This window comes from Ruditapes philippinarum, unplaced genomic scaffold (assembly GCF_026571515.1).
Source record: "Ruditapes philippinarum isolate M1 unplaced genomic scaffold, ASM2657151v2 ctg4571_1_1_1_1, whole genome shotgun sequence".
Lineage (NCBI taxonomy): Eukaryota > Metazoa > Mollusca > Bivalvia > Venerida > Veneridae > Ruditapes > Ruditapes philippinarum.
In genome coordinates, this window is record NW_026866869.1 from 2,173 (window position 1) to 28,775 (window position 26,603).

At 32.9% G+C, this 26,603-nt stretch overlaps 2 protein-coding genes across 2 annotated transcripts; both read left to right on the top strand.

Annotated features, from left to right (window-relative positions):
* Positions 1–1,070: 1,070 nt before the first annotated feature.
* On the top strand, positions 1,071–4,896 carry LOC132734055 (uncharacterized). Its single transcript, XM_060720751.1, has 3 exons — positions 1,071–2,658; positions 3,156–3,825; positions 3,906–4,896. Exons 1-3 carry the CDS (start codon positions 1,071–1,073, stop codon positions 4,894–4,896), a joined length of 3,249 nt encoding a protein of 1,082 aa, XP_060576734.1.
* A 2,127-nt stretch (positions 4,897–7,023) lies between these two features.
* Positions 7,024–25,395, top strand: LOC132734053 (X-linked retinitis pigmentosa GTPase regulator-like). The gene is made up of 21 exons (XM_060720749.1): positions 7,024–7,105; positions 8,547–8,672; positions 9,051–9,143; positions 9,659–9,721; positions 10,426–10,581; positions 11,308–11,457; positions 12,023–12,175; positions 12,702–12,854; positions 13,634–13,758; positions 14,074–14,271; positions 15,083–15,215; positions 15,540–15,583; positions 16,085–16,156; positions 16,760–16,843; positions 17,306–17,444; positions 17,951–18,133; positions 18,533–18,679; positions 19,627–19,766; positions 21,715–21,777; positions 22,081–22,176; positions 24,076–25,395. The coding sequence occupies exons 1-21, from the start codon at positions 7,075–7,077 to the stop codon at positions 24,097–24,099; spliced, it is 2,373 nt and encodes a 790-aa protein (XP_060576732.1). The 5' UTR covers positions 7,024–7,074; the 3' UTR covers positions 24,100–25,395.
* The last annotated feature ends 1,208 nt before the right edge of the window (positions 25,396–26,603 follow it).

Here is a 26,603-nt window from a genome sequence, read left to right on the forward strand (position 1 = left end):
GAAAAATGCATATGTTATTTCATGACTTTAAGCTAGGATTTTAACCAAGAAACAGCAAAATGTCTCCGTATGTTTACTTTTAAGAGATTATTCGCCTTGTTGGCTACAGTGAGACTGAGTAAAGAAAGTATGAATATCTATCTTTGTCATCTCAAGACATCGAGAAAAAATAGTGTTTGGTTGCAGTTAAATAACATCAATTGGAATAGTTTACAAAATTTTGATAATAATCCTTTTTTGTTTCATTAAGTTTAATTTTTGAATTGAAAAAACAAAACAAAAAAAAAACACTGAAAATAATTGTTGTTAGGCTCTGATAATTGCGTCAATTACCCACGGTATAGAAGTTTGTCCATCATTAAGGAATGTTTGCATGTTCTGTGAAACACATTCTAATATTCTATTGCCAGTCCCTGGGTAGGCTTTAATTGAGGCTAATTAATTGATTGTGCTTTTATGTTCGATATTTATCTATATTTGAAAATTATTAAATTATTTTTGATTTCACCGTTTTTTTGTGTTTTTTTTCCAATATTCTTTTTTATTTATTTATTTATTCCCCTTCAATCATTATTTATTCGATCCATGTGCTTTAAATTAACAAAAATGATTTAACAATTCATCTTATATACAAATAAAACAACAAATCATAAGCATGAAAATCAAGGATGTTATAACTTATAACATGCATCATTGACACTTATATCAAGATAGATTATACAACGCTTGTTCCGCCATAGTGTAGTCAGGTACGGTTTGTCAGCGTACGGTATGGTACGGACATATACAGAACATTATTGTGAAAGAGTTGTTCCCCTTCGTATTACATGTACGCCATTTGTTGCCGATTCTTTAGGCAATATTAATAAACTACAAAACTCATATATTTGTGTGTTTCTATACCGTTAAACCTTACTGGCGTGGTGGCAGCAGGAAAAGGACTCACTCTCAATCTGCAACCCAGTAATTTGCGGACACTGTTGTGGACATTTCACGTCAAAATAAGTGCAAAAAAAACCGGATAGTTCTACTCTACTGCGTAGTGACAAAACACATAAACATTTACAATAATGGCTCAAGTACGTGCACCCAAGCAATGGTGTTTGACCAAACAAGAAACTATTACATCGTTCGAGTCTTGGAGACAAAATTTACAATATACTTTGTCCCTGGATCCCAATTTTGCACCGTTCCTAGTTGAGGGATTTCAGTGGGAGCGAAAAACAAACACAAACCCAGAACGCGGATTTACTGATGATGGCGAATCAGTTCCTGAGGCAAAGAGGCGCACAGCTGCACAAAAAGTGATTTATCTAGAACTCATGTTAGGGCAAATTGCAAACTTCTGCCCAATAATTTCTCGTAACACTATCGTGAAAAATGCAACGTCAATAAAAACTATTTGGCAGACAATTCGTTTACATTTCGGATTCCAGTCAACAGGAGCACATTTTCTGGATTTTGACAGTATACAACTTCAACCAGGAGAGAGACCAGAGGATTTATACCAGCGTTTATCAAGTTTTATCGAAGATAACACATTAAAGAAAGATGGTGGCCTATCTCATATGGGAACTGTACCAGATGAAGACGAAGAGATTACCCCAACAGTCGAAAACTTGGTTGTATTAACATGGTTGAGATTAATAGACAATCGTTTGCCGGCACTAGTAAAACAGCGCTACGGAACAGAACTTCGTTCAAGGACTTTAGCCACACTTAAGCCTGAAATTTCTCTCGCTTTAGACAGTTTGCTAGACGAAATACATGCCGTAGCTGATGCAAAAGTCATGCGTTCTGCTTTTAAAGGTTCTAAAGACAACGGAAAATTTCGATCAATCTCTCGTGCCACCCCTTCGTGTCCCTTATGTAAACAAGCTGGCCGAAGATCATTCAATCATTTTCTCAGCAAATGCAAATTCTTACCTGAGGAAGACAAGCGTTATCTTTCAAGTGTTCGTCAAACTGTCTCGGACGAAACTGCGGGGGATCCGGAAATCGATCAAGAGTCTTACGAAGATGACAATCAGCAATCTCAATGCTATGGTATACATTCGGCTACTTCTAGACGTGTAAGCACCAAACAGTCTCCAACATTAAAAACATTTTATAAACATTTTCCTCTGAATGTTACCCTAGATACTGGAGCAGAAATCAACATGTTGAAATTGTCTGTTGCACACTATATGGGAGTACCTATTAAGAAAAGCAATCAACGTGCACTCCAGGCAGATGGTTCCACCCCATTAAAGGTGGCTGGCGAGACACATATAGTTCTTACTCGTGGCGAACAGAGTTTAACTGTTGAGGCATTAGTGGTTGAAAACTTGGATGTGGATTTACTTGGTGGAATACCTTTCATGGCAACAAATGACATTATGGTTAGACCTGCAAAGCAACAAATTGTTATTCATGGTTCTGATACAGTGTTTTATGCACCAGAGGTACCTGACTCGGTTTCTCACAGTGTTCGAAGGACCCAAGCTTTTGTCCTTAGGTCAAGTTCCAATATGTCTTCAATTACATGGCCGGGATCTTACCTGGAGGTCACTTTGCCAGACAACATTGATCCCGATGGCACACTTGCCATAGAGCCCAAGTTCGGAGCATCCAGTAACAAACAATGGCCACTTCCACAAGTTATTGAAGCAGTGTCTGGTAAAGTAAGACTACTGAATTCAACGACCAATCCCATCCATGTGCATAAAAATGAACATGTTTGTTAAGCTCGCCACACTGTTGACTCTTATGATACAAAAGCTCAAGACTTTCAAGACACACCCCTGGTTCGTACTTGTCATGCCAAGATGACTACCAATAATCATTTCTCTGATACCGTATCAGTTGACCCAGATGCTATACTACCTGAAAATACTCGCCAGTGTTTCCAGAACATCTTAGAGCAATATGATAGTGTATTTGATAAAGACTCTGTCTGGATATAATGGTTTTTCTGGGCCATTCAAAGCAGTTGTTAACATGGGCCCTGTTCAACCACCTCAGCGTAAAGGACGCCTACCTCAATATGCAAGAGATAAGTTAGTTGAGCTACAAGAACACTTCGATGATTTAGAACAGCAAGGAGTGTTTTCGCGCCCAGAAGATATCCCAATTACAGTTGAATACTTAAACCCTTCTTTCTTGGTAAAAAAAAGGTCAGGGAGGTTTTCGGTTGGTCACAGCGTTTGCTGATGTTGGTCGTTATGCTAAACCTCAGCCTTCACTCATGCCAGACGTAGACACTATACTTCGTACAATAGGTCAATGGACATACATAATAGTAACTGACCTAACAAGCGCATTCTACCAAATTCCTTTGTTGAAGGAGTCCATGAAGTATTGCGGAGTAGCGACACCTTACAAAGGCATACGCGTTTATACAAGATGTGCCATGGGTATGCCAGGCTCAGAAACAGCATTGGAAGAACTCATGTGTCGTGTGCTAGGTGATTTATTGCAAGAAGGTGTTGTGGCGAAACTTGCAGATGATTTGTACATCGGTGGAAACACTACAGACGAACTCCTTGCCAATTGGACCCGTGTATTAGATGCTTTACAGAAAAACAACTTGAAACTGAAGCCCACAAAAACCATCATATGTCCAAGATCCACTACGATCCTTGGATGGATATGGTCCCAAGGAAAATTTTCAGCAAGCCCCCATCGTATAGCTTCTCTTTCGGCTTGTCCACCCCCTCAAACTGTCCATGGGTTACGATCATACATTGGCGCTTACAAGGTGTTGGGTCGTGTTCTACCTGGTTGTTCGCAATTGATAGCTCCACTCGACAACATTACAGCTGGTGGAACTCTTCAGACAAAATCGTTTGGGATGAAGCCTCACTTAAACATTTTCAAAACACTCAGTCAGCACTAAATTCAAATAAGTCAATTGTCCTTCCTAGACCTACAGACCAACTTTGGATAGTCACTGATGGGTCAGTCAAGAAACGTGGCATTGGCGCTACATTATACGTTACGCGGCATGGCAAGCTGTTACTCGCTGGATTCTTCAGTGCCAAGTTACGAAAACACCAGGTCACTTGGTTACCTTGTGAGATAGAGGCTCTTGGCATTGCAGCCGCAGTCAAGCACTTCAGTCCATACATTATACAGTCCAGTCAGCAGACGTGTGTGCTAACAGACAGTAAACCGTGTGTTCAAGCAATTGATAAGTTATGTAGAGGCGAGTTTTCTGCTAGTCCAAGAGTGACATCCTTTCTTTCTGTTGTTAGCCGATATCAAGTACATGTTAAACATCTTGCTGGTTCTGCCAATGTCCCATCTGATTTTGCCAGCCGCAACGCACCAGAATGTGAAAACCCCACTTGCCAAATATGTACATTTATTCATATCACTGAGGATTCTGTAGTTAGAGCGATTAACATAGAGGATGTACTTAACAGTAAGAGCCGCTTACCATTCACATCCAGATCAGCTTGGAAAGATATTCAGTCAGAGTGCCAAGACCTTAGACGCGTTCATTCACATTTATTACAAGGCACTAGGCCTTCAAAGAAACTAACAAATGTTAAAGATGTCAAACGTTACCTCAACTCTGTATCTATTGCCAAGGATGGTATACTTGTCGTAAAACATACTGATCCTCTTGTGTCTTCGGTTGACCTAATTGTCGTACCCAGATCTGCCATTGATGGTCTTATCACCGCCTTGCATATCAAACTTGACCATCCATCAAAACATCAAATACTACAGGTTTTGAAGAGACATTTTTATGCCTTGGACATGAGCCAAGCAGTTGAAAGAGTAACTGACATGTGTCATAGCTGCGCGTCTTTACGTAAACTACCAACAGGGTTTTGTACTCAATCCTCAGAAGACCCTCCTGAGGTAGTAGGAATGAGTTTCGCTGCAGACGTCATGAAACGTACGTAATAAACAGTTAGTACTTGTGTTAAGAGAAACATCAACTTCATACACTGTTGCCTCCATTGTAGAAAATGAAAGAAGAGATACTATAAGAGATTCCTTAGTATGCCTGTGCACTGAGTTACATCCAATTCATGGACCTCCTGCTGTCATTCGAGTTGACGCTGCTCCATGTTTTACATCTTTGAGAGATGACGCCATACTCCGTCGTCTGAATATAACCTTAGATATTGGTCGCGTGAAAAATGTTTAACAAAAACCCTGTAGGAGAAAAAGCAATTCAAGAGCTTGAAGATGAGATCATACGTATTGAGCCAGATGGCGGTTCGCTTTCTAAAGTTCAACTGGCGATTGCTGTCGCGAAACTGAATTGTCGCATCCGTCGTGAAGGATTATCAGCTAGAGAGTTGTGGACGCAAAGAAATCAGTTTACTCATGAACAACTTCCTATTTCGGACAGAAATGTTATTTCTCAACAGTATCAGGCACGTTTAGAAAATCACAGTGCAAGTGAAAAGTCCAAAAGCTCTAAGTCATCTGTGAAAGCCTCTCATGTTAGTGTAGGAGATATAGTTTACTTATATTCTGACAAGATTAAATTACATTCCAGGCAAAGATACCTTGTAGTGTCAAAAGAAGATGATTGGTTTTACATAAAGAAGTTCATCGGTAACCAGTTACGCGCTTCCTCGTATAAAGTGAAACAAAACGAATGTTTCCGCGTTCCCACAGAAATACAAAATTTTAATCTTTCTAAGTGCAAATTCCAGCAAGACAATGATAGCGACGATATAGACAGTGACATTTCTGTTCCGCAGGACAACGTTCATATTCCGCCTTCATTAACTGCACCACTAGGAGCTACAGAAATGCCTGAAGTTCAGAGTCCTCCGAGTGTTAGTGGAGAAATGGACACACATGAACATGACACTGAAACATCTCTTAGTCTTACTGACAGTACTAACTCTAGTTTAAGTTATACCAATGAGGGGACTGAATTACATTCAGAAAGACCGCAGAGGCTCCGCAAGCAACCTAAATACCTTGATGATTACATTACATAGACACATACATAATTAATAAGTTACCATTTTAATAACTGTTTATATCATTGTTTTGTTAAACGTTTATGGATTTGATTATTAAGAGTGTCTCAATTATTAGACTATATTTCATCACTTAGTTTATCTTAAAAGGATATGTATACGTTAATAAGTTAAATTTCAAAAAGAAAGAAAGGTAGCGCCATAGTGTAGTCAGGTACGGTTTGTCAGCGTACGGTATGGTACGGACATATACAGAACATTATTGTGAAAGAGTTGTTCCCCTTCGTATTACATGTACGCCATTTGTTGCCGATTCTTTAGGCAATATTAATAAACTACAAAACTCATATATTTGTGTGTTTCTATACCGTTAAACCTTACTGGCGTTCGTATTCATTTTTGTAACAAAATGGGGGAGCATCTTTATTAAAGTGAACACACTAGGACAAATGTGGAGACTTGATTAAAATCCTATTTAAAGACAAAAAATTACATATGCATTTTCGACTTCCATATAATTTTGAAAAGTGCGTTACGGCTAGCCAATACAGTGTGTCCTAGCTAGTCATACGTGACTCACGGGCCCGTACGGCTAGCCACTTCCATGATTTATAACAGTCACCTTGCATACATGTCACTGGTTTTTACTGGGTCGAAATGACTTAGGGCCGGTTGATATAACATTTTTTTAATCTGACGGTTCCAAACGTAATATGAAAACAGATGATGTAGATATGCCAGCGTAAATTAAAAAGACTGTTGATTATGAATCCAAACACCTATTTTTTCTGTTTACCTGCATCTAATCGTTTTAATCGAAGCCAGATTTTTTTCTTTCCAATGTCGGCCATATTTGTTTACTTTCAGTAGGCTAGAAGCTACTAAATAAATATAGAAATGTTTATGAAGCTATTTTGTGTTCCTTATTTATATTTTCAAACCTTTATATTGGTTTATGTGTCAATAGTTTTCTTCAATGTGTATATAAAAATGGGCGGAAATCAGTTATTTCTGAGTATAAAATGAAATATATTTATAGATATTTAGTCTTCCACAACCCTTGTTCATATTTCACAAACTATCATTATTACGAATTCACTTTACGTCACGAGCACCTGCTTTATTGTTGGTAACAAATATGGCGGCGGAAGACGATTCCGATATTCCTGGTGAAACTTTATTCAGTTTATGCAATGTCTTTCCTTATGAACACGATTTAACCGTCTCTGCGTCAAAAGAATATGAACAAATTTCATTAATAATATCAGTCATTACATTTTGATGTCAAACCAGTTTGCATTTGCAACGAAATGATAAGTGGACCATTTTTTTCATGTCTAAACTTCTCTCTTTTTTGGAGTTGGTCACTTTTACAAACGCTTTCATAACCTGTTTACCTTGTTGCATCTGTAGTTTTCTGTATCCATTGTAATTATGATCGGGTTCTTCATCCAGGGGTTTGAAAATTGAAAATTCGAGTCTTTTTTTTAAGGGATAGGAGGCTGTGCATGAATTGAGTTGAAAAAGATACACCTTTTAAATCAGTCATAATATTAAATATGTTATCAGTTTTTTGTTATTAAAGTTTTTGTATAGTACTCTTTGCCAGTACCACATCCTGCAGATATTGCAGTTTCCAAACTAGTCCAACTAATTGTACTGCGCGACGAGATATTGTGTTATTTTCGTGTCTGGGCAATATCTCGCCTCTAAAGCGAGATTCTGCCCCAGAACGAAAATATCTCAGAATCAAGCTTTGGCACGTCAACATATTTTGACTATTTCCAAACATGTCAACTCATTGAGCTTCGGTCTATAAACATTGCAAATTGGCTTAAAAGTTTTTGCCTTTAGTTATAGACTTAAAGATGGAAATATCTGTGCACTTTTAAGTGTCAGTACTAGTAAAAAGTGTTATTAAGTCCCTTTTCATTCTAACAGATTTACGGTAATACTAAGTACCACTGTAGTACTTAACTTTACCCAAAAGCACTACCCTGGATGCAAATTTCCTCAGACATCCAAAATCGAAATTTGTATTAGTATTAGTACTATTACTGTATGTACAAGGTGTAGGGGCTGTAATGAAGGTGCTTAATCTTAAAAGGCAGAAAAAAGATTGCTAAAAACACCATATTACCCTTACATGATTTGTGCCCAAACTGAAATTAATACACATCTTAGTTTTATTTGATAGTCTCTTGTACATCACATCATCAGTTATACACCGATCATTTATGATACCATGCATAACTACCCACTTTGTGGATTATGCGGAATAACAAAAACTTTGCATTGAAATCAGGAAATCTGAAGTACTTTTTCATTCAAACAGTCAGATTGTTAAGTCTATACCAAAGACCTACCATACCTGTTAGACATCCTAACTTTCCTTGGAATCTGTATATGGCAATAAGTGCTTTTAACAAAGTAATAAATAAGCTTTTTACAAAGTAATGATAATAGTATAAAATATGTTATTATTGTAATGATATTATTTTATTTCTTGTTAAAGGTTACAAATGACAGGTGCATTGTGATTAAAATAGTATTACTTGATAAAAGTGTTTATTTATTAAAAATAATTTTTTTTTTTTATTTATTTTGTAGATTCTGGAGCTGTCTTTACATTTGGCAAAAGCAAGTTTGCTGACAATTTGCCGAACAAGTTCTGGGTTAGGAATGACCGTGTACGTGATGTGGCATGTGGAGATGAACACACAGCATTGGTTGCAGGTATACAAATATAGACAGTATGAATTATATCTACCCTGACAGTCTTTATGTAAAGATACTGACCTACTTGTATACAAATTATCAGTGGGATTGATCAGAAGTAACTGTTCAGTCTGTGCAAAAGTGCAAGGATAGGAGTGAAACATTGATACTACATTTGTGCAGATTCAACGGGATATACCCTGTGCATCATCTGAAATGTTACAAATGGACTGTGCAGCATTAAGAATATTGAAACTACTAATGCTTCATTTCATATATATTACTTTTGACAGATCGCAGTGGTTAGTTGAAGTAATACCTAAATATGCATTTTTACCATACCCATTACTGCATTATATAATAGAAAGAAGGTGAGTGTACTAATATATATTTCAGAGACTGGGAGAGTATTCACATTTGGTTCCAATGATTGGGGTCAACTTGGTCTGGGAACCAGTAAAACAGCTGATAGGCCAAGCTGTATCAAATGTAAGTTGCTTTTAATTTTAATTTCCTTAACAAGAAATTTAGAATCTGTTTGAACTTTGAAGTCTATCTTTATAAAAAAACTGCAGACAGTAAACTGTTCTTTAAATTTGACTAAGAAGCATACTATTCTGCATACTATTCTTTTTTTTTTTCTTTTTTTTTGACTTGACTTGTAAGCTGATAATTTAGCAGCAATATTACCAGTATTTGTATTTTATGGCATTACCATTTATTAAACATATAGGTTCTGCGACCATAATTTACATATTGAGCCACAAATGACATTGAAACTGATATATTCTAGTTATAGCACATTTTTTTGTCCTAATTGTTTTGGTGAGGTATATAGATTTGCCCTTGTCAGTGTCACTGTGTCATGATATCTATCTGTATACTTACAATACAGTGGAATGTGGGGGCATCCATGTCCTATGATGTCCAATGAACATACATTGTATGTCTAGTTTAATGTTTATTTCGTAATATTTTAAATGACTAATGCTTGTATTTTAAAGCATTAAAGACAGAGAAAGTGAAGCTTGTAGCATGTGGAAGAGTTCATACAATTGTTGCAACAGGTAAGTTGTAATTCTTAACATTTCTAAGCAGTATCTTTAGTCTTTATAAGTTTACATTTAACTACTTCATTTTCTGTTTTAAACTATTTTAGTGCCATAATTTTACTATGGTATCATTATTTTGATATTATCTTTTTATATTTACAAAATATGTTTTTAAAGAAAGTAAAATTTCTCTTATAATTTTTATTGTGATTTTCATCAGCTATCATTATTGAAGTATGTGTACAGATACTTCAGTGCATATCTGGAAATAATCACTATAGTTTGACAAGAGCTACAAATATCCCCTTGTTTTTTAGATAGAATGAGAATATTATACTGTATCAGCTATGACTTTATAATCTTTAGTGAAGATGAAGTTTGGCATCAGTGTTGTGAAGTTTAAACACTAGCTTATTTTTAGCGTGCTATTCAACTTATTGTACTCAGTCTTGGGCCAGTGTCACCATCACACTTTTGGGAAGATTTGCGTGCAAATTAATTTGTATCTGAGTATTCTGAAAAACAACTAAATTGGTGGGGTAGAAATTTACTCACTTGTTCTCTATGATTATCTTCCATGATGGGAACAGGTCCCGTAACTCTGAGTTACCTTTTTACAGAGTTATGCCTCTTTACTTACAGTCAACCCTTTGTCTTACAAACAGTTGTTGTTTATATAAGTACTTTCATATTCATCGAAGAAAATATATTGTTTACAGAATCAGGGAAGCTCTATTCATTTGGTGCCAATGGCGAGGGTCAGCTGGGTGTAGAAGATTCTCCAGCTAGCAATGTTCCTAAATGTATTGACAGTCTAGTAGAGCAACAGTACAGAATGTTAGCAGCAGGGGCAGATCACTCTGTAGCTCTCACAGGTGGGCAGCCATTTAAGTTGGTTTTCTATTCGTCCATTTAAGTTACATTATGCTCATTTTTTTCATTGTCAAGTTGAGCTGAATTAACTATATGTTTCATATGTTTTTATGATGGTGATTGACCAACAGTTGCTATTGGCAAATGTTTAGTATTAAATATAAGACAGCCTAAAATATAAAAGGACTGCCCCACTCTTTTTATAAATTGAATGTTACAGGTAAATTCTGAAAGAAATTTACAGAAATTTCCTTGGGTCAAGTGAGTTATGCAAAGTAAATTATAAAATTGAAAGGAACTATGGCAAAATGTATACATATTTTGACCTTCACCTGTTCACTCGCTATATACCCCTGGATTGGCATAATTTCACCAATGACCATAATGCAAGTTTTGTTTCTACACACTTTATAATGCATAAGGGTGTACTACAAATAGTGTTACTTGGGACATCTTCTCACAAGCAATCCGGCTGCTCCAAGGGGCTGGGTTTTAGCTTGAAGGTTTCAGGCATCTTGAAAATATCTGTTTAGATAAAAGTTTTTGGTTCAACAGCATCAACTAAAGAAATTTGATTGTTCAAATTTGAGTCAATAGATATCATTGAGTCATCTTGTTATTTGGCAGCATATTTCTTAAAATACATTTTTGATAAGGTTATTTATTCAATTAATGTAGATTAAACATGATTTAGGAATGATCACTCACCTTTTAGTCATATTTTGTAGAGGATGGTGCAGTATTTGTGTGGGGTGGGGGAAGTGAAGGACAACTTGGTCTAGGGGGTAAGACAGAATGTCCAGACCCAGAAGAATTGCAAATAGAAGATGTGGTCACTTGTATATCATGTGGTTATTATCATACAGCACTTGTCACTGGTAAGTCATTATATCCTACTTTAATTTGGGTGTTTCTTAAAACTATTGGCAGGGTTTTCATTATTAACATATTGGCGATCCATATCATCAGTTGAAATGCTGTTAAAATCGGTTGTGATTTCAGTCTTTAGACTAAAATATCCCTCTTGACCATTGTCCAAAATAGTTGTTTTTGCTGGCACATCTGTTGCCTGAAATAAAATTGAAAACCCTGCATTGGTACATGTTTTTACGCCTTTGCCTGAAGTTCACCTTAAAGCACTCTTCTTCTATATAAAACCAATTAGATTAATGCTGGATTAGGAATTTCTGGCTTTCTGACATTTTTAACTTGTACCCATGCTTTAAACAGATATTTAGCATTAATCATTAATTGTTTCTGTCAAATAAATAAGGTACTAAATCTGCCTATCATATGTCTTATGTATCATTATTGCACATGATCAATATATTTCACTTCTGATATTTTTAAGATCAATGAAGTGACTTGCCCTTGACATTGTATCATACTTTGTATTATAATTATTAATATAGGAAATATCATTTTATATATTGTTTATTATAGAATCAGGAGATTTATACACATTTGGTGAGAGTGAGGGTGGTAAACTAGGGTTGGGTGATGACCCTGATGAAACAGATACTCCACAAAAGGTTGATATACCTGAAAAAGTCATATCAGTGGCATGTGGTGGGTCACATACTTTAGCTGTCACAGGTAATATTAAATACACATAAGTTTAAGTTTGTTATGTAGACATTTTTCATTAGCTTGGTTTTGTGAGTGATATAAGTGGTTATAAAGTGGAAAGTGAACAATTTTTATTCACTGAAGAAGACATGTAATGTTATGATACGTCATATGATTTGTTTACTATTTTGTCTAATGTGATGTCACAAGGTGACAATCCATAATGTTGAAGCGTTACAGTGTAAGTAAATATTCATACAGCAGACAACATCTGACAAAATCACATTTAGTTGGATCTTAATACATGTATGTGGATGGACATATCCCTTAAAATGCTCCATGAATGGTAATAATGATTTTGCAGTTGTTATTCTGATTGAAATGTTTTATCCTCTATATTGATATGTTTGATATAATAAAATAAATGATACAGGCCAGCCTCAGTTTGACCAGGCAATATATTTAAGATTTGTACCTTATTTAATTTGTAACTTTCATTAATAAGTAAGTATAGGTAATCTTTGACACAGGTTACACATTTATGTAATTTCAGAAAGTGGCAATGTCTACACATTTGGAGATGGTGCAAGTGGCCAGCTAGGTCATGGAACACATTTTTTACAAATATCTACGCCAAGAAAACTTAATATTAATTTTAAAGTGAAATATGCATCATGTGGTGAAAGCCATTCTTCTCTTATATCAGGTAAGTTGTATTATTGTCTATGTCTTAATAGTGTCACTGGTCAATTTATTTGTTATGTTCAATGTTCACAATGCCATGTGCTGTTTGTCAATAAGGTGCGGGGGAACTTATACTTGTTCCTTAACATACGCTTATTAGCAGAAATTCAAGGATACATTCGGGACAATTCAAATCTGTTTGTATCTCTTGCAATTTTGTGAACTGTTTCTTTATGTCCAGTTGTGTTGTATGTTTTAATAAAGGTATTTTAGAAGAAGTTTTACATTGGTTTTTAACATTTCCTTAGTTTTAGTGTTTTTCTTTTCTTTTTGCATCAAACAATCTAAAGATATGTACTGCCAGAACTTTTATTGAAGAATAACAATGTGTTTGTCTGGATACCTTTTACGAAGTAAAGGAAACACTTAAACAGACTTGTGCTAATTTTTCACATCATGTATATGAAATATTGTCACCTGAGTGCAGTATCGGGTTAAGTCTTTCTAAATTTAATAGGAGTTAACCAGTTATTGCACAAAGGTGATGATATATAAAATGAACCAAACAGAGACAAAATAATTTTTATTCCAACTTAAAACCAAAGATTTCTTAACTCATTTTCATATTCAATAACCCTCAGGTTTACCTGTCTTGTTAGCAGATAGTCTAAATAATACTATGAGATGGATAGATATGAAATGATTTTTTTTTTTTTAGATTTTCCAACTTTTATCATTAATGTGAAGGTAAAATATGTTAAGTATGAAATAAGATTGATGATGTTTATATCTATATTGCAGATAAAGGTCAGTTATACACATTTGGAGATGGAAGACATGGGAAGTTAGCGTTAGGACAAGAAAGTTTTTCTAATCAATTTATACCACTAAGAGTAAAAAGATTTTCAAAATTTACTGTACAAAAAGTAAGTACTAAAGTTCTTTAGTACTATCTTTGATTCTTATTATTATTTTACTGCAGTCACTGTTTGATGCAATATATTGTAACCTTTTGCATTGCTAGATATCATAGATATCATTTCATTTCTTATACTTATCATTCATTGTTTTATCCTTAATTATTTAGCAACTAAATCCAGTTCTGCACAAAATTACAAGATATTTTTAGCAAACTACACTGTACTTTAAATATGTTGTAATATGCTAGATATGTACTTGTGTAATAATTACTGCCCTTGTATATAGCGTCAGTGATTTATATATTTTGTTTCTATGCACAGGTTATGTGTGGAGGATGTCACATGATATGTTTAGCCAAACCAAATAGAGAGGATGATAACCAGTTTAGTTCTGATGATGAGTTGATAGGGGAACCAAAGTTAAATGGAATGCTCAATCATAGTCTACGAGCTGATGGTTCTATAGACCTTAACAACAGTGTTACAGCAAGAGATAGGCGGAGAAAAACCAACGAATCTGTAAGTGTAACATAATGTTTCTCTTGTGTTGTCTAATGCTTCCATTGTTTACCCTTCATGTTTCACTTAGGAGGCTTATGTTCTATAGTTCAGACTTTTGTTCATGAAAATTTTTGTTATTTCGGAATATTCAGATTTGTCTGATTTGCGTTTTTTTCTAATTGTGCTTTAAACATAGATTTTAGAATTAAATGAGTCTTATAAGAAATTTGGGGAAATATAAATGTATAAATGAAATAATCTTGTTTTAAGTTTATTCAATCTTTTTCATTTTAGTTGTACATACACATAGTTTTAATTCTCTTTGTTTAAGTTATTGTGATTCTATCTCTGTTAAAGTTTTAATTCTCTTTGTTTAAGTTGTTGTGATTCTATCTCTGTTAAAGTTTTAATTCTCTTTGTTTAAGTTGTTGTGATTCTATCTCTGTTAAAGTTTTAATTCTCTTTGTTTAAGTTGTTGTGATTCTATCTCTGTTAAAGTTTTAATTCTCTTTGTTTAAGTTATTGTGATTCTATCTCTGTTAAAGATATTGTTTACAGAAGTGCTGTGGTTCTTCTTGGGAGTAAACTGCCTGAAATTATGCAGAAATGAGTATCTGCCTAAACTAGTAATACTAGAAAGTCGCTATTTTTATTATTTATTGTGTACCATTGTCTAGCATATGTACCATTTATGCAAGTACATTTATGCAGGTACAAGTAAACTATGTGAACTTCATGTCGGCCTTTTACAAAATGACTGACATTCAAGTATTATGTGCTCCATGTTTTTTTCATGTACTTAAAAAGATACTAAAAATTTCCATTACAGTTTAAAAATGATTTAAACCGTACCTTGCCACCCCTGGCTGGTGCTCACAAGGTACCATCAGAACATTTACACCAGACCGTCCCAGCACCAAAGTCACGCAGAATAGAGTCAGCTCCTTTACAAAAACAACCAGGTAAAATATAGTTAACTTATCTTACAAGAAAAACTGTCATATTTTGCAGATGTGTTTAAGTTTATAATGACTATTTTTTAATGTTTATGTGAAAAAGTTTCTCTAAGTTGATTTCCATGAATGAATAAGGAAAGAAGTTTTTTTTCTTCTTTTTTTTTAAGAATGAATTATATATTTCTAAATTTTTAATGAAATTTCACCATAAGTTCCACTCTGATATTAGCTTATGTTTGGTTCCCAAAATATTCTATCTAAAAATATGTCAAAAACTGTTAATGAAGTATCAAAAGGTCTGATATAATATTATTGATGTTCTCATTTAAGATTCACCTCGGTCAGAAGAAGAAGTCCATGAAGAAATTGTTAAAGTGAGTATCTATATTACATTCTTCACAAATGAAAAAGATAACATCACTTAAATGTTTTGCTGGCTCAGTGGTTACTTTAACATAACTAATTGATCAGCAAACAACTGAGAGAAAAAAGTTTTCTTTTGAGGAAGCAGAAAATTTATCGTGAAATTATTAATATCCTAGAGCAAGTGTTGTTTGAAGAAAACATCCAGCTATTATGATGGCTGCAAGGTTGTAGTGCAAAAACTTTAATGTTGTTTTTTTATTCAAACATTTTAAAAGGTATCAAAATGAATCTTAGAATGCTTGCTTATCATGACAAGCTACAGTTGTAAGACAAGGGGAATTATTCTTAAAACAATATTTTTAGGAGTTATGTCCCTTTTTAACTGAATATTTGACCATATAACAGACAAGAGTTAACACCACATGTGGTGGTCCATAGTTATTATTTTAAAATCTGTTGATAACAATCATGTTTAAGATAAAACTTATTGTAATTCATTTTTTTTTAAGGCTGAAAGTCGTGAAGCAGAATCTTCCGTACATGCTCTTCCACGTCCATTACCAAGACGACATGCTGGAATGGTAAATATTTCATAATTATATAATCTTATCTACTGAATGTAAAAAGTTATTAATAGTGTTGTAATGAAAATTATGGTAGAAAAATATATAATACACAATTTTTGTTTAATCCTCAAATAAGAAATTTAAGAGAGTGGCCAAATGACATTTTAATGTACAATGTCATTGTAATTTATGACATCTGTACTGGTAACAATTATTGTTAAATGTTTAATTAAATAGATATTACTGATGTTCAGTAATACGGAAATACATAAGTGTTCGAAGGATTCTAGAAAATAGGTGACATTTTTGCTGTCCGATTTCTCAGATGAACAGTGGTTAGTTATAAAACCAGTCATGATAACTTATTTATGTTTGTTTTTCTCTGTAAAGATAAAAAAGACAACCAATTGTATACATAGTTATAGAACTTTTCAAGTCTTTCTTATAAATTCATTATACTGTACAATAGCATCTGGAAATTTGTAGCATGCATATGAAAATAATACAAACATGATCATCCAGTAAATATTATAAGGATTTCAAAACAATTATGGATAAAATATTAAACATAATTTTGCTAACACAACCTTGAATAAACTTTGTTTCACTTTCTGTTAGCCTGAAGCTAAATCAGAAGAAGATGAAAGTGAGGAAGAAGAGGAGAGTGAAGAAGAAGTTAAAGATATGTCACAATCTACACGGGTAAGTTGTATACCTCGTCTTTCATACATTTTGCCCTATGTTTATTTACATATACAAGTCAGAGTTTTATGTTTGATTGAAGTGGTTAAAGACAACATGGCAAGAGCCATTTGTACACCACTGCTTATTCTACTGATATTGATAAAAATTCAAAATAATGTTGCATAAGCATTTTTACAAAATCAAACTAAACTCTATGAAGATGCTAGTGATATTCTTTACCAGGAAAACAAAATTTGTGTTAAGCCATATAAGATCTAATTGATAATTTACCACTTATATTCAATTTTATTGATATTGTTCAATTTATTTATTTCAGTTTTATTGTGGTTTTGAAAGAAAATATTTGAACTTTTGATTGATTCATTTGATGACTAATTGAAATATATACCTATAGAAGTGTGTCACAGCCATGCTGTTATAGATATTTGAACATTGAACTGTGACCATTGACTATTACAGGCCTTGCCTCAAGCTCCAATGCCACAACCGAGAGCGCTGCCAAAGTTAGGTGATACCGCAGAGTCTGATGAAGATGCTGATGAAGAAGATGAACATGAAGATAAATCTAAGAAAACCAAAGAAAAGAAACAAAAGAAAAGTATGATTATCAAAAAGATTTCTTTTTTTCTTTCAATATTTCCCTCTGTGTGAATAGAAGTCAAATTTCATTTTACAGAGTTGTTTTAATGGTTGAATGTTTTTCATTTTTCAATTCAGGTTGTATTCAAAGTTTGTATGTCTAAATGTTAACAGTATGTTTATAAAACAGTTGAAATAACAAAATTATGAATACTGAAAGACCAATAAAATTGGTTGAAATAAATTTTTAAGTTTAGAAGGCAAATATATCAGATAGAGTTTCTAATGGTATCAAAATATATTTAAATTTCATAAATTTATGCTAAAAACTAAAAAGATGATGTTTTTTATTTGAAATAATTGAATAAAATGTAATGTCAACTGTCTATAATTTTTTCTGAAAAAATATTTTTATTATATTTTATAAGATGACATTTGTTAGCCTAGGCAATGTAAATAAGCAATCAAAAGATACAATGTTGGTAGTTACAATAAATATGTGGTATATGTAATCTTTATTTTCAGAGAAAAAAGACAAAAAGGGAGCTATGGGGATATTTGGCAGGAAAAAGACAGGAATATCAGATGATGATGATGAAGAAGAAGATGAGGAGGAAGAAGAAGATGAAGAGAAGGAAGAAAAAGCAGAAAAGAAGGAAAAAGAAGAAAAATCTGAAAAGGAAGATGATGAAGAAGAAGAAACAAAAGGTATGACTTTAAATTGGTTTCTTCTTCTTATTCATAATATTAAAAGCAGCACTCCTTTAGATGAACAAAAAGTTAAACTAAAGAAAACAAAAAATGAGATTAGAAGTGTAACAAATATTGAAGTTGAACTATTTATAATCTATATAATATTGTACATGAAACATACAAACTTGGGCTGAAATGAATAATTTTCTCACCATATTTCTACCCATTGTCCTTACAAAGTAAAGTTTAATTTTTCTGATTTTGACTCATTTTAGTTTATTTGGAACTTATCTTAGTTAGAATGTATAGGAAGCTATAAGCTAATAGACACACTCTGGAATCTGTACCTGGAACCCCGTTTTTCACTTAAGATAACTTGTTAGGATTCTCACTGATATTTTCATGACATTATAGATAAGAAGAAGAATAAAAAAGATAAAAAGAAAGATAAAGGTGATAAAAAAGACAAGAAAGATAAAAAGAAAGATAAGAAAAAAGATAAGAAAAAGAAAGATGAGGATGAAGAAGAAGAGGATGAAGAGAAGGACAAAGAAGATGAAGGTATGATATGACATTTCTTTTGAGACCCCAACTGGAAAAACACATTTATTTACCCCATGATAGGTATGAGAGGGTCAGGTCACCCCTTGTTACCTTACATGATATATACATATAAGCATCATCTTGTCATAAATAAATATAAAAATAATATAATTATGATATACATTATATTCAATCATTCAATCGATTTTCATATAGTATGTAAAACAATTATGTATGAGTATGTATTATGCAAAAAAATCAAACAAACAACATAGTTCAATATTGGTTTGGGGTAAATTAATTTAGTGTAGCCCATTTAGTTAATTAAAGTTCATACAAGTTGCCATGATATGTATGATATGACATGACATGGGCTTGTGTTAAATTGTTTAATCATTCAAGGATCAATTTAAACTTTTAGTTTATACAAAATTTATATTAGCTTGATTGTCCAAGATATTCCTGGAACCAACCGATACTGAGCAATGAGTGTAAGGTTTCTTGCTGGAGGAAACAATTACTTTCTACTAAAAGGTTAAAACCGATGTGGCCAGTAGTCCTTAAATTAGTTTGATATTTTCTTATTAGAGATACAGAATCTTTGGACATAACCCTTATCTTGCTAGTGATAACTGATTCTACCCATGCAACTAGTGCAGATCATGGTCTGCATTGTTTGCTCTTCTGTTAGTACATATTTTGTATTTTTTTGGGGAAAAAAGATGAACGGTTTTGTCCAGACTGGAAGATGAACAAGTCCATTTAATATATCTAATTTGTTACGGCTTAAGTGTTCTTCCTTACTTTTGATATCAATTCAAATGATTTAATTAGAAATAAGTAGGCAATACATTCTTAAAAATAACTAATGTGTTTGCGTAAAAGGACAGGATTAAAGTGGAACAGATATTTTTCCACCACTTAAATTTTTCGCGTAAGTATTTTTATTCGCAATTTTCTTTAAGATGAGGAAGACGAAAAAGACGAGAAAAAGAAAGGAAAGAAGGATAAAAAAGACAAAGATAAAAAGAAAGACAAAAAGAAAGATAAGAAGAAAGGCAAGAAAGATAAAGAAGAAGAAGGTTCAGGGGAAGAAGAGGAGGAGGTAATTTTGATTTAGTTGATTACAATCTTACACAGATTTATTCTTGTTTGATTATGTTCTTTGTTTCATTGTCTAGTTGAGCTTAATTAACTACTTATTTAAAAAAAATGACTGTTGTAATGGTGATTGACCAACAGCTGATATTGAAAAATGTTTAGGATAACATATTAATCTACCTAAAATGTAAAAAGACTGTCCCACCTTTTTTATAAACTGAACATTACAGGTAAATACTGATTATTATTTTCACAAATTTCTTTTGGACAAGTGAGTTATTTATCATTTGTGCAAAGTAAATTATATATGACAAAATTTACCAGTAAACTTATTTTGACTTTTACCTATTTACTCATTGTATACCCTTAGATGGAAATAATGTCACTTTAAGATAAAATATTACTTTCTTTGGACATGATTTCATATCAGTCCAAAACACGATTGTTTAAAAAAATTCTTAAAGATGAAAATGTGCATATTTCTTTATTGAATGCATTATTTGTTGTTTGGTTCTGCTATTCTAAAAAAAATGGGGTTAGACATAACACTTGTTATATCACTGAAGGTATTTACTCAAAACATAACATGTGTCCCCAAGATTATCATTATATGTCCCTCATAGATTTTTTTTTCTAAATAATACCCTCTTTCATACCTTATTATGAAAATTTCTGGTTATAGTTTTGCATGCAAGCTCACTTCCTTCCCAACCAGGTCAGGTCTTCACTGGAATCTTCACACATGTTTCAAAGTCATTTGTAGGCTACCAATACCTGTCAGGGCCCTCGATCAACCAAATCTGCGGCCGATATTCGGCCGCATTCCCCCACCAAAATAGTATGTTTTTTTCCCCCTAACAGAGGTAAAAATTCCCCCTCAAAACATATAGAGTGTTAAAGAGAAAAATTAAAACTAATGTTGTTTTTGAAAATTAAAATCTATCTATTTGACGTCTATTTTGTAAGCGGAATATCGTACAGTACATGTCTGCACGTTTCCGTTTGTTAAATTTTTCCCCCAAAATCGACCGTCACATATTGGCCTTCATCCTGTAAAAATGCTAAAATTTCAACAGAAATATGCAGAAAAAAATCACAATTCCCATCAACAATTTAATTTCAAATTGTTTATTCATGAAATCATTTTTTTTGTCTTCAAAATGTTACATCAACCACGGTAAATTTTGCCGTGAATTACAAACTTGTAAGTTTTGTTTTCATGATACTTTATTAAATAACTGATGAAAAACGTTATTATAATAAACAATCAATTTAATTTTATATAATTTACATCAGAAACAACTAGAATTGTGGATGTGTAAACAGAAAACAAACAAATTTTCATTTGTCACATATTTTCGCGAGGCCGATTTTTACGAATGTTTTACAAAGTCAAGAAAAGGAAGCTTTGTCTTATTAAAAGGTGTGTTAGAACACTAGAAATGTAGTGTATGAATAGAATTTACTTTAGGTCCATGTTTTGTTCATATTAGTGGAAATGGAGACATTTGTCTGAATGTGTTTCTAAAAAATGAATTGGGGGGGGGGGGGGGGGATCATAAAGAAAGCTAAGCAGCATAAAGATCTGATGGTGTAAGGTGTTAAAAACTTTTCTTCAAATCTTATCAATCACTTCTGAACAGTTTAGTGTTACCTATTATGGATTTTTTTTAAAAAATATATGCATGTAAATAAAAACAGCTGATATTTAAATAAGTGTATTTGATAATAAAAGAAAAGAGAAAAATTCCCCCCATACACTAAAATTCCCCCTGCTGAGGGTAGCGACCCGCTTCCCCCAAATTGGATTGAGGGCCCTGCCTGTTATTTTAGTATTTAAGGGTCCCATCGCTTTTTAATAAAATTAATATCATAAGAATTTATATACATGTATATTTCATGATAAAGATGATAAAGTTTGTATATGAAGTTTCTGATTTCATGTATTAAAGGAGGAGGAGGATATAAAATCTAAAAAGAAAGATAAGAAGAAGGACAAAGATAAGAAGAAAAAGGTATTTATATACTTTAGTCATATAGTGATTTAGTATGCTTACATTTCATATAGTATGAATTATATATATCTTTTCCTCCCCTGAAAATCTTTACAGTGATTGCTTGTTGCATATTTAAATTATATTCTCACAACCTTGCTAATCTTAACAGCAAATGCCTATACTGTTAGGAAAGGGATGCTGTTTCATTTAATTCTTAATTCTTGAGCGATTTGCTTAAATGCATTGACAATTGTATAAAAACATAATTTCATATCATAGTTAAATAGCTAATGTTATGTGTGAAATGATGTTATTGATCAGGATAAAGACAAGGATGATGATAAATCTGAAGCAGAAGAAGATAAAACAGAGGAGAATAAAGAACCAGAGAAACCTGCTGAACCTCCGAAGAAAAAGGTATGTTTATTCTGTAACTCTATAACCTTATTGGGCTTTTGTGGTCAAATCTTTCCGAGTTCGAATTTAGATAGAGATGTTAAGTCATAAAAGAAAGCTATTTGAAGCCAGCATGCAATAATCAGTTTTATCAAATAGATATCACTCAGTTTTATCAAATAGATATCACTCAGTTTATCTAATAGATAACCGCCTCCGTGGTCGAGGGGTTAGAGACGATGACTTCTTATCCAGTTACCTCTCTGGCGTCGGTTCTATCCCAGGGAGATGCTTTGGTAGTTTAGCACGGAGGAAGGTAGTGTAGTACTAGTGTAACTCTCCAGGAATGATGGTTAGGAAACTACCTGCCTATATAACTGAAATACTGTTGGGTAAAGGCGTAAAATGAAACAAACAAACAATCTAATAGAATGATATCACTCAGTTTTATCTAATAGATATCACTCAGTTTTATCTAATAGATATCACTCAGTTTTATCTAATAGATATCACTCAGTTTTATCTAATAGATATCACTCAGTTTTATCTAATAGATATCACTCAGTTTTATCTAATAGATATCACTCAGTTTTATGTAGTAGATATCACTCAGTTTTATCTAATAGATATCACTCAGTTTTATCTAATAGATATCACTCAGTTTTATCTAATAGATATCACTCAGTTTATCTAATAGATATCACTCAGTTTTATCTAATAGATATCACTCAGTTTTATCTAATAGATATCACTCAGTTTTATCTAATAGATATCACTCAGTTTTATCTAATAGATATCACTCAGTTTTATCTAATAGATATCACTCAGTTTATCTAATAGATATCACTCAGTTTATGTAGTAGATATCACTCAGTTTTATCTAATAGATATCACTCAGTTTATCTAATAGATTTCACTCAGTTTATCTAAAAGATAACCGCCTCCATGGTCAAGGGGTTAGAGTCGATGACTTCTAATAGAGTTACCTCTCTGGCATGGGTTCGATCCCCGGGAGATGCTTTGGTAGTTTAGCACGGAGGAAGGTAGTCTAGTACCGATGTAACTCTCTAGGAACGATGGTTAGGAAACTACCCGCCTACATGACTGAAATACTGTTGGGAAAAGGCGTAACATGAAACAAACAAACAATCTAATAGAATGATATCACTTAGTTTTATCAAGTAGATATCACTTTTATCTGAAATTCTACATTTACGAGCACCCTGAGTGTTATTCCAATGAAACATCTGAAAAAAGTTTTATTGATTCAAAATCTAACTTCATGTACATATATTTAATCTTGCTCTCGAAAACAAGTTGTTATTTATCAAGTATTTGTTTCTTATTAACTATCTATATGCCTGTCTCCATCTATTTATCCATATTTCAGTAAGAAACCAAATGAGTCATGTTATTACATGTATGTTATCTGATATAAATAAAAGTATTTGTTGTTGTTGATATTTCATAATATATGTTATGAATGAATGAAATGCTTGATTTTTCCAACACAACAAACATGTGGTTGAAATTCACTCATTAAATGTTATAAGATATAATGAAAAATTTCAAGGGACATTCAAATATAGAACTTTTTTAAGAAATGCTGAATAAAGCTGTTTGACTAAGATTGAGTTAACTGCCCTTGTCAGGTAGAGGCATGGATTTTCAGCTTCTTGAAAAATCCATGTTTTCTGCCTATAGTTATGTTGTATGTGCTATAAACATATATTGTATGTTTAACGCAATAAAATTATTTGAGTTTGAAAATTATTTGAACTTATGCATTGTTGTTTTTCCTTTCAAATATAAAATGTGGTGCAGCTTTGAAATGAATTTTTTTAAAGCTAGAAAAAATTGTAAAACCAACATTTTATAGATTTATTGACATTTAAAAAAAAAATCCAATTTATCTTTCAGTCAAGGACCTGTACGATTTTGTGATGGCCTAGGAGCATAGAAACCAATTTCTATTCCACACATGAGTTGTTGAGATTTACATTCACTGAATATAATGGCAGAAGAAAAACTTATTCCAGGACAAACATGTGGAAAGTGCTGTCGTGCATAACAGAAATTGTCATTTATTTATGTATAAATTGTGATAAAAAGTAGATAGCTTTGGTGCTACCATATTGGGGACATATATGTGTACCTGTTTGTCCGTCTGTATTTACGTTCAGCTGATATTAGCCATTTTAGTTCTATGCACTGTAACTGCTTTTACCCAGATTTCAACACATTTTTGTCATTTACTTTTCTCTTTTGTTCAGAGTTAAGACTCTGTTGTGATAAGTGTATGTAAAGGCTATGCTTCCACAAATAATTAATGTATATTTGTCATTGTTAAGTTGTGGATCCATATGTGTAAAGTTTCAGCTCTAGCAGTCACGAGATATTCCACATTGTTAAAAAGTTCTTGTTTATATTTATGATGGCAGGCAGCTTAGACCCATTGATTTTTTATCCAATGGGACAATTTTAGTTAGAAACAACAGCAGCTCCTGTAAATAGTCATAAAAGATCTGCTTTGCTCCCTAAGACCATGTAACCTAATCATAATAATGTGAAAGTGTTTCCATTAAATTGAATGAGTGAATGTTATTGTTAGATTGGAAAAAAAAGGAAATTACTCATAAAAAATGGTCATCAAAGTATGGGATACTTATTGTTTACCTTGCCAGTACTATATCAGGTTTAGCTGATTCCAGCTTTTAGATTTTAATTTTTGTTTAAATGAAAGTACATATGTATTCTTTAAGTATGTTTAAACCTTGTTATTATAAAAGATTGATCTTATATTTTTGTTAAGATGACCAACACAAACAAGTTGTGTTTTTCTCATTACTTTTGTGTTGTGACGAGATTGGTGGGCTCTTGTAAAACTAAAAAAGAACAATATACATGTATTACAAGTGCAAGGGGTGTAGTTTATATCCAGTATATAGTGATGATCAATAAAATGAATGTGTAAGATTGAAAGTGAAAAATGATTTAAGATTTCTTTTTTACAAAATGATTCATAGAATATTGCCGCAAATATTGTATATTATGTTTTGTATAGTCATGCATTTCCAGTTTCAATATCTGTCAGGGGTACATAAGTAAAAATATTGTTTACCAAAGATTTTCATTAAAAGGCAGGAGCTGAGAAATTAGTAATTAATGTAATAGTATTTCATTAGGATAAATCACTTGTATAACCAACATTTGCATTTACACATTTTTACATTTGTCAGTGAGTGCAAGAGCAGTACCAAATAATGTAAGGAATCTTAAGACATTGATGATAGGTTGCCACAATTACAGAGGTTAAGTGTGGAGAGGAGGTAGAAATGGTTGTGAGGGTGGGGGGGGGGGAGAAATGATTGTGAGGGGGTAGAAGTGGTTGTGAGGAGAAAGAAATGGTTGTGAGGGGGTAGAAATAGTTGTGAGGGGTGTAGAAATGGTTGTGAGAGTTAGAAATGGTTGTAAGGGGATAGAAATGATTGTGAAGGGTGTAGAAATAATTCTGAGGGGGTTGAAATGGTTGTGAGAGTTAGAAATGGTTGTAAGGGGATAGAAATTATTGTGAGGGGTGTAGAAATGGTTGTGAGGGGGTAGAAGTGGTTGTTACCAAGCCATGTGCTGTGATACTGAGACTAAAACAAGATTATGCATTACTCTTTTGGTAATGGACATTTGTATCCATGGAGACCTGCATGAAGTTTTTTTTACATCAAATTGTAAAAACAAGCTGTCTTAATTTTTGAAACTGCTCTTAATGAGTAGTTTCAGATTCAAACCAGTTAATGATAATTACGCCAGTTAAGCAGGGATATGCAACATGAATATATTTAAGTTGAAACAATAGCCACAATGAGCAGTGTATTATTTTGTTTAAGTCTTTCCTAATCGCCATGTTTGAATTAAAGTTACTCCGTCACAATTCAAGGGAAAATATTTAAACATCCTCAATTCAACTTTAAATAGTTTTTTATTGGTAAAGGAAAATACCGGTGAAATTTCACAAGTCATCTAAATTGTACAACTATTATCCTTAAAAAGAATTAGTTGTAATTGCTGTTTATTTTCTATAAATTAAAATATATTTATCTCTAAAAATGTGTAAGAGTAGCTTTGAAAATTTTTTTTATTATTATTATATCAAAGTTTAAATGCTGTATTTATGTGTTTGTAAAGTTAATGTGTTGTAAATATTTACTTAGTTTAAGATTTTGTTAAAAATTTAACTTGTTGAAAGTGCTATATGACATATATATGTATCATATAAAAATATTACAATTTTATAAGCTTGTAAAAATGTCTTAAAGTTTTCATTGTAATTTATACATGATATTCCAAAGTTGTAAATTTCTTAAGGCTTTTGTTCTTTGCAATGAATTTCTGGCATACACAATGCTTTAGGGAGTAACTGTCATCGCAGCTTGTTTATATACTATATATAT